General features: G+C 31.9%; 1 protein-coding gene across 2 annotated transcripts in view; it reads left to right on the forward strand.

The window, feature by feature from the left end:
• MANEA (mannosidase endo-alpha) overlaps positions 1 to 7,204 on the forward strand; it is a 78,870-nt gene extending 71,666 nt beyond the window's left edge. For both annotated transcript variants that reach the window (XM_030859513.2, XM_060283852.2), the window contains exons 4-5: positions 3,996 to 4,072; positions 4,903 to 7,204. In XM_030859513.2, coding sequence (XP_030715373.2) covers positions 3,996 to 4,072; positions 4,903 to 5,560 — 735 coding nt within the window. In that variant the 3' untranslated portion in view covers positions 5,561 to 7,204. The remainder of the gene's footprint in view (positions 1 to 3,995; positions 4,073 to 4,902) is intronic.
• Positions 7,205 to 10,097: the final 2,893 nt, after the last annotated feature.

Here is a 10,097-nt window from a genome sequence, read left to right on the forward strand (position 1 = left end):
TATTTCTGATTTTATTCAATTGTCTTTCTGAGTTTTCTTGTAACCTGTTGAGTTTTTTATAACATCTATTTTCAACTCTTTATCAGATAGGTTGCAATATTCTGTGCCTTTGAGTTTGATTGATTGCTAGAAATAGATAATTTTTATGTGATGCCATGTTTCCTTGATGTTTCATAATCCCTTTAGATTTGCATTGTTGTTTTTGCATATGAAGTCGTAGATACCTTCTTAACTCTTTTCTTGTTGCCTTCAGCAGATGGTATGTTATATTCTATAGTGTTGATATTATCCAAGTTTTTACTGTTTTTGTGAATTTATACCTGCTGCAGTCTTCTTGTTCCCTCTTTTGGGTGAGTTTTTAAACATTTATGCCATCTCTGTTTCTTACAGTTCACCAGGCTGGCTATTGGAAACCTCTCTTGTTTTCTAAAAGGTTGCTATAGCTCAAGTTCATGGTTTCTGAGCATGCTCTCAGTCTACTGGAGCTTTCTCTTGCATTGGCACTTGGGACCCCACACAAGGAGCAAACATAGAGTGGGGGGAAAGTGTGGGTTTACCACTGGGTACATTGGGGGCACCTGCAGATCCAGTAGGGTGATCCCAGTGGCTCCTAGGTGGACTTCTGCTAAGAACAATCCCTTTCCCACCAACTGAAGTTCTAATTTGCATCTTTCCTAATATCCTCCCTACCCCTGGTTCTAAAGCTTCCATCTTAGTACTCCAGTTGCTGGTGGAGAAATGATTTTTCCAACCACTTCCAGTCTAGCTGGGATAGCTGGGCACTCACTCACTGCTTTCCTTTTCCCCTTTCAGTGTTTCTTTGGGCAGAGGCATGGTGCCAGGAAAGCTTCTCTACTGCCTTCTGTTGCAACCAAACTAGATTTTTTTTTTTTTGTCTCCAGTTATGTGCTGGAGTTTCCCATTGTGTGCTGGAGTTTCCCGTTGGGAGGTCTAGACTTCTGCAAGTTCTCTGTCTTGTATGTGAGTGCCTGCCTGGGTTTTTACTGACACAGTTTTTTGCCTGGCAAGAACAAAAGGGGTCTAGGCAGTTTGGCTGGCTCCTCTGGTTCCCCACCTTGAGCAGACGTTTGTCTCTTACCATCTTTGTGGTGAGTGAGACAACTCCTGTGTTCCTTGGAATAAGACACTAGGTCCCAGAACACCACAAAGGCACTTTTGCTCATGTATGAATGTCCAATTTGTTGATGTAAAAAGGAATAAATTGTAGGAACATTTTATGTCATCATATTGCTAATATCACTCTCCAGGATCATCATACTTTCACTTTAGGAAGTACACTTTGAGTACATGGTCAAAATTAGAAGCATGAAATGAGGGAACACTTTAGATGGGGAAGTAAGAGTCCTATAAGATAATGCAAACATTTGATTTTGTATATAGCATTCTATCATTTTTAAAGTCATTATAGTATATTGGTCTAATAGATTTTTCCAAATGGAACAGTGGAATGGTGATACATCACATTATTCACTAAGCCTACAAGGTAATATTATTGCAATTAATATTTTCCCTCATATTTCTAACTTATTAAGTATTGTATAAAATAGTGGCTTTTTGAATTACTATAAATGTATTGATCTGCACTTTACAAAAAAGAAGGAAGCCATGTAGAGTTTGCAACTTCAAATGCAAATTCATTATAATATAGGATATTTGCTTAAATTTGGTGTCCTTTATGTATAAAATGGAAACTTACTTAGGAAATGTTACAGCTAAAGGGAGATTACCCAAGGTTACATTATATGAGAGTATGAAAATACCTATACCCTTGCCACTTTTCTTTCAATTGAAGTTAAAAAGCATATACATACCAGAGCTACTGCAAAATCTAACTGCCCTAGCCATACTTACAATATACTGCACAAACGAAATTGACCTTACTTTGTTACTAATAAAAATTTTCTTTGTATAATATTACTGAAATCTTATTAAAAGAAGAGAATTAGTTTCACTAAATGCTGTCTGACTTATGTGAAAACTAGTAGCACTGATGAATGTAAAATATATTTCACTTTAATTAGGTGGTTGAAAACAAAGGCATTTTATATTTCAGTAGCATAGAAGTCTCTAATTCCATACATGCTTCATAGAAACTGAACTCTTGTTGACAATATTTTAGTTTATTATATTGCCATAAAGTATTTTAATGGTTAATGGTAAGTCAGTAAAATTAGTAATAAAAGTGAAAATTCTCATAGTTGTTTTTGCAGATCTTAAGTAGACAGTACACATGATATTTCCATTAATCTACTCCACTAGTTATAAATGACATACAAAATGGTATTAGTTTTTCTTGATTTATATATAACCTTTCTTGGTTACTGCTTTCTGCTATCATGGTAGAAATATATAAACCACATCAGTAACAAGCAATCTGAAAACTATTGTCCATTATAGTACTAGTTTTTGATTTTTTAAAGTAATTTTATTATAAATTATTTGAATAAGAGTACATATTAAATGTAGATTATTTTGTAGAATGCTATTTTAATGGTATAGGAGAATCTGTCATTTTTGCACAGCAAAGGAAACCATAAACAAAACGAAAAGACAGGACTTCCCTGGTGGCACAGTGGTTAGGAATCCACCTGCCAATGCATGGGACATGGGTTCAAACCCTGATCCAGGAAGATCCCACATGATGCAGAGCAACTAAGCCTGTGCACCACAACTACTGAGCCTGGGCTCTAGAGCCTGCAAGCCACAACTACTGAAGCCCGTGCTCCACAACAAGAGAAGCCACCACAATGAGAAGCCTGCGCACCGCAACGAAGAGTAGCCCCTGCTTGCCGCAACTAGAGAAAGCCCGCACACAGCAACAAAGACCCAATGCAGCCATAAATAAATAAATTTATAAAAAAAAAAAGACAACCTAAAGAATGGGAGAACATATTTGCAAACAATGCAACCGGCAAGTGCTTTATTTCCAAAATACACAGACAGCTCATACAACTCAACAAAAAAGACAACCCAATCCAAAAATGGGCAGAAGACCTAAATAGACATTTCTCCAAACAAGAAATACAGATAGCCAGTAGGCACATGAAAAAGATGCTCAGCATCGCTAATTATTAGAGAAATGCAAATCAAAACTACAATGAGGTACCACTTCACACCTGTCAGAATGGCCATCATTAGAAAGGCTACAAATAACAAATGCTGGAGAGGGTGTGGAGAAAAGGGAACCCTCCTACACTGTTGGTGGGAATGTAAGTTGGTGCAGCCACTGTTGAAAACACTATGGAGGTTCCTCAGAAAACTAAAAATAGAATTACCATATGATCCAGCAGTCCCATTCCTGGGCATATATCCAAACAAAACTATAATTCAAAAAGATACACGCACCCCAATGTTCATAGCAGCACTATTCACAATAGTCAAGACATAGAAGCAACCTAAATGTCTATCAACAGACGAATGGATAAAGATGTGGTACATTTATACAATGGAATACTACTCAGCCTTTAAAAAAAAGAATGAAATAATGCCAGTTACAGCAACACGGATGCAACTAGAGATTATCATACTAAATGAAGTCAGAAAGAGAAAGACAAATATCATATGATATCACTTACATGTGGAATCTAAAATACGACACAGATGAACCTATCTATGAAACAGGATCATGGACATAGAGTACAGACTGGTAGTTGCCAGGGGAGGGGGGTTGGTAGATGTAAGCTTTTATATACAGAATGGATAAACAACAAAGTATTACTGTGTATCACAGGGAACTATATTCAATATCTTATGATAAACCATAATGGAAAATAATATGAATATAAAAAAAGAATGTGTATATATGTATAACTGAATCACTTCACTGTACAGCAGTAATTAACACATTGTAAATCAACTATAATAAAAAATGCATTCATCTTAAATTAAGGTTAAGTTTATTAAAAATATGGAATATGATTTCCTTTTTATTTTCACATCATAATTTTTTCTCTAATCAATATTTTTTGTTTTAGGTCACTTTTCACATTGAACCATATAAGAATCGAGATGATAAAAACATGTACCAAAATATCAGATACATTATAGACAAGTGAGTTTCTTCTGTCCTAAAATTACTGTTATATGATCCAATGATAATTACTGTTATAAGAAAAGTATGTTTATATTTGAGAGATTTGAATGACTTACAGTATGACATATTAAAATTAGTTTAAACTAATTTTGTAATGAATACTGCAATCATTTTAAAGAACATTTCTGAATTTCCTTATAATTTACTTTCTGTATGAATAGTTACAGGTTCCTGTTTTTACTGTTTTATGTGTATATTAGACTATGATTTCTGTCATCTGACATTTAAATTAGTATTCTGCAAATCTTATGAATATAGAGTTGTCTTTTTAAAAGCAAGTTCAGAGTATGAAATGTGAATTGCTTTTGCAATTTTGAATTGCTATTAGATATGGTAGATCCACATCTAATATTTTCATTTAGTATGATTACAAGGAAAGAATTTATTAATACAGTTTCATTTTGTTTAAGGGTTTACTAATAATAGTCTGTGACAGCTGCCATATTCTTACAAAACACATGTCGGCAACAGTGGGACATTTATCACTTATACAAAAAAAAACAGTATTTTCATGTAGAAAATGGGCTTTTTATTGTGTTAGTCATCATTTCTAAACCTCAGTATAATTTCTTATTTGTTAATGTCTTAATGTATCCGGTATCTCATTTTTCAATGTGTAAAATTAAAAATGCATTTTTAATGTTTACACTTATATAGCTAATTCCCCAAAGGTGAACAGTGTGCTTAAACTGCACTGATTACCTTCATTTTCAATACATAAACAATTATTGTCTATTGCAACTGAGTCATGAATATTCATTTTGCTTTCATATATGTTTGTATTCTAGATATGGAAATCATCCTGCCTTTTACAGGTACAAGACTAAGAATGGCAGTGCTCTTCCACTGTTTTATGTCTATGATTCCTATATCACAACAGCTGAAAAATGGGCTAATCTGTTAACCAGCTCAGGGTCTCAGAGCATTCGCAACTCTCCTTATGATGCATTGTTTATTGCACTTCTAGTAGAAAAAAAACATAGATATGAAATTCTTCGAGGTGGTTTTGATGGAATTTATACGTATTTTGCCACAAATGGCTTTACTTACGGCTCATCCTATGAGAACTGGGCTAAGCTAAAATTTTTTTGTGATCAGTTCGACCTAATGTTCATCCCAAGTGTGGGCCCAGGATACATAGATACCAGCATCCGTCCGTGGAACACTCAAAACACTCGCAACCGAGTCAATGGGAAATATTATGAGGATGCTCTGAGTGCTGCACTCCAAGCCCACCCCAGTATAATTTCCATCACCTCTTTTAATGAGTGGCATGAAGGAACTCAGATTGAAAAAGCTGTTCCCAAAAGAATCAGTAATACCGTGTACCTGGATTACCGGCCTCATAAACCAAGTCTTTATCTAGATCTAACTCGTAAGTGGTCTGAAAAATACAGTAAGGAAAGAGCAACTTACGCATTCAATCACCAGCTACCTGTTTCTTAATGCATTGATTAAAGTTTAATAATTATAGATATCACCTAATTTCAATACATTCCTTTTGTTTTGCGTTATGGAAAGAAAACTATCAAAGTCAGTATGTACTATTATCTCTAATAAAAATAATTTGTACATTTTTAAAGGTAGTAATACTATCATTGCCACCTTTCACGATGGCGATGTTGCACTGAGAAAAGTTGTGCAAATAACATTCCTTGTGGCATAATTTGGTGAATTTCTGACTGGAATTGAAATCCTGCTTTATAGCTATTTTTGTTTCACAATAGGTAATTGCTTGTGTTATATAGAGTAGTTAGCACACAATTAAATCCTACTTGTATTCTGGGCCCAAAGAAAAAGGACTGTGTACATATCTGATATGTCTATTGAAGACCAAAGACCTAAAAGATAATGTACATGGTTCCTTTTTCATTTTTTTAATGATCCAGTCAACTTCATCATATTAGCATTCAGACTCTGGATAACTCTCCAATAACAATTCTTCAGAAAAATATCATATGCCTTAAGCCTTACTGTGAACCATATTTTGTTAGGAAGGTCTGCTTTCTATAGTACAATATGTATCATCATTTGCAGATTTTTGGTTTCCTAGAGCTTGCTAGGTGTTTTGCATGTCTAATGTTTCTACATTATAATGCTGAATTTCAGGCTTTAGAAGGAAAATCTTTTCATAAAGGTTAAGGATTGCTTCTCAGTTATTAAAAAAAAAATAGCTGCTTTACAATTATGAAAATACAGTGCCTCAAATGTTATTTTAGGATACCTTGTCAATCTTTAACTTATTTTATTCATATTGTTCAATTTAATGTTAATCAGAGACCAACTGTTAGATAAGAAAAAGTTGATACTATCATTGGATTGCCTTCTTTTAAGATTTTAAACTGTTTTTACTAAAACTAATAGAGAAAATTTACTTACCATTTCAGATTTTAAGGATATGGAAATGAAAGTTCATTACTAAGTTTGACTTTTTATTAGGTATAACACTTAATGATGGAAATATTTAAGACTTTATTGTCTATAATATAACATCCCCATCTAAAAACATTATACTTTTATGTTACCTAACAGGTTAAAGAGTTGTGATCAATTGTCAGTGTGACAAATTAATCATCTGTAAAAATGAATCTCTTTACTTTAAAAACTACAGAATAAAATACACTCTATTATTATAGTTAATATTTGTAACTATAGTAAAAAATCTAATCTATATGCTATTACATGAATTTTTTTAGATATTTATCAAATGTAAGCAATAGGGAAATACTAAACAATACATATAAATATTCTGACTATATGGACATTCAGAAACAAATTAGCAGTGGAATTTATCGTAAAATAACTCATTAGACAATGAAATTTAATTTTAAGCAGTGCTTTTGAAGTTAACTATCATGTCTTTGAAAAGAAGCATGATTAATGTTAAACTTATGAAGCATGATTAATGTTAAACTTATTTATAACTGAGAATTTGCCATTTCTCAGAATGTTCAGACCATGGGAAACCAGTATAATAGTAATTTGTAATTCACCTTGTAGAGGAAATTACAAGAATAAATCACTATAATGTTACAACTAAGTATCTTCATAGGAACACTCATACAGATATAACCTGTGGATTTTTTTTTTCTTACATCCAGTTAGCCACTATATGTTATCTTAGGGATAAACTCTAAATATGTTATACTTAATAATATTTATAACATACCATATTTTATTAAAGTTTAGTTAGAGAGATCTCTAACACAGGAATTTTTGTCATTGCTTATGTTGTATGTTTGAACCCATAATGACAGACAATTTTATGAAATAGTTCTGAGATTAAGAGAAAGTGTATAAAAACAAGGTCAGCAAATCCTCAACACGGACACCACCATTTCTCTCTTGCTCCCATTGCAGACATATAGATAGATCATCTAGGACTGCAGAATTTCCCTCTGAGCTTTGTTCTAATGCACTACCCCAACCAGCCACTGACAGTTGGTTTCAAAGTAAGATAAAATAGATTCTGTCTTCATTGCAGAAAGTTAATTAATTCTCAAGGGAAGAATGTTTGGAATCAGCTCTAATGATAGTTTACTGATTTGTAACTATTTGAATATGTTTCTTTCCTCCTGTTCTTAAAAAAACAGTTATTAGAAGGAATTATCTCTAATAATTTTATTATTCTTAGGGAAGAATGCTTTCAAAATCTTCCTCAGGTATTCATTACACCTGCCTTTACCATTTGACTTATAACAAGTTTAGATTGCATAATCACAAGAAATCAATTCTTTGCTTTTATTTAATAGACTAAAGTAACTGTTAAAGAAAAACAGTATAATATATGCAATGCATGAATCAAAATGAATTATTTTATGGTTTAATCAGTCTAATTGTTTTGACTGTATAGAAATCAAATCTTTCTTTTACTACTCTCTTTAAGGACGGATATTGTCAAAAACTGCTGTAATTGATGTTGATCTCAGCTGTATATTAACTTTTTTGTTTTAAGAGTAGTTTAAAAATGACTATTTTGTAACATGAAGTAGTTAACTTTCACCTAATAAAAGCATACAGGGAATAAATTGTATCTTAGATATAAAAATCTGTTTCTTTTTTTTATGAAATGTTTTATTTAATTTCTGATTAACAGTTCAAAAGTAGTATTCAGTCGCCACTCTATCTTCTCTATTTGAAATATACAGCATTTAAAAAGTAGATATCTTTTAACTGTACTTTTAAAATCTGTGAATTTGTGTTATACACACAAAAATATGAATTTTTTTAATTTGGAAGATGGTTTCTTATTTTTTTATTCTTTGGGCATAATCATATATGAGCTGCAACATCCGTTAGAAAATTGATCTTACCCTAAAACAGCAAAAGTAACAAGCCACTAGAGAACCTACCAAGTTCATAACCAAGCCCTTTTTGAAACGGATCAGTTATTCAATTTAAACATAGTGACTGCTCCTAAACTCTATAGTGCCTACAGTAGTCCTTAAAAGTCTGTATCTAAATTTTGAATTAAGGTCGAACACTCTCATGTCCTATAGTGTAGAAGCAATACTTTATTTACGACCAGCAAAATTTATTTTTATAAATATTTACAATTTTAAAAGGAAAAATTGAGCCAAAAAGAGTTTTTTGGCTCAGCTATTCCTTTTTTTAAAAAAAGTAAATTTAAATATACTTTAAATTTAAATTATATACTGACTGTTATATATCCACATAAAGGCTAAATGTTATAGTATGCTTAATACAGGATTATTATCCTTCAGAATGCAGGTACTACTTTGGCTTACTTACAGAGTCATCCTTAGTCAAGTCAAAGAACTTAGTGGTAGTGCTATTATATTCTAGCTATCAATGAAGGGGAGAACATTTTTCAATGTTACTAGATTTTGTTGTTATAATTACCATTTATTATATCAAAAGAAAAAATAATTTAAGACCTAATAAGCAAATAAACATAGATCTAAAATTTACTGAAGTCAAAACATAGTGGCACTTTTTATATTGTGTGTTCTAAACTTCATTTAAAGCATCTTATATATTGAAGTTCAGATTTCTCATTTATATAACCTTAAATGTAACCATAAAATTAAAAAGCCTTAGAGTCTATCTCATTGAAATAATTATTTCATGAAACAAAATAATAATGTACCATGGTAGTGATAATTCTGTATACAACTCAACTTATAGTATATGATTGTATTGTCATGCTTTTTATGGTTTTACTTTAGATTTTTTTAATTAATTTTTATTGGAGTATGGTTGCTTTACAATGTTGTGTTAGCCTCCGCTGCACAACAGAATGAATCAGCCATACATATAGAGATATCTCCTACTTTAGATTTTTAACCTATTTAAAAAGTCAAAACAACAATCATTATAAACAACACAAAGTGGCAGTCTTCTGCTACTCAGTAGCATTTAAAATACATTAATTATGTCCATGCATAAAAGTATTTTTCAGTCCATTTTGTAAAAGCCATTTTCAAAGCAGTATATATCACCATGTTAATTTGATTATAGTATCTAACAATGTGACTTTTATACGGATCTTGAAAATATCATATGCAAAAGAGAAAAATACTTAGAAGAAATTCATTTGTAATACATGCAGTACCTTTTAGAAATGTATATGTTTGAACACAGTCACCTAAGAATAGCAACCACACTTTTTTTTAGTTTATACACACTAAATTTATATTTGAGTACTGCCGTTAATTACCCAAACATATTATCCATATGGCAGACTATTAAGCCATTACTATTAAAATTGTGCAGTCCAGTCTGGCTTCATGTAAAAAGTCAACTGCAAATCTGATAGCTAAATTCTTACTTGAAAATTTGCTGCATTGTTATATTTAAAGTACATTCTTGAAAATTATGCTCTTGGCTTTTTAGGTATCTTTTAAGAACAATATCTAGTGACAGTCATTATATGAACAGTAGTTGAGCTGAAATTCTGTTTTTTTTTTTTTTTTTTAATTTTTTGTGTTTTTTTTTTGCCTGGGGATGGGGTGAGAGGAAA

The sequence above is a fragment of the Globicephala melas genome, chromosome 14, assembly GCF_963455315.2.
Source record: "Globicephala melas chromosome 14, mGloMel1.2, whole genome shotgun sequence".
Lineage (NCBI taxonomy): Eukaryota > Metazoa > Chordata > Mammalia > Artiodactyla > Delphinidae > Globicephala > Globicephala melas.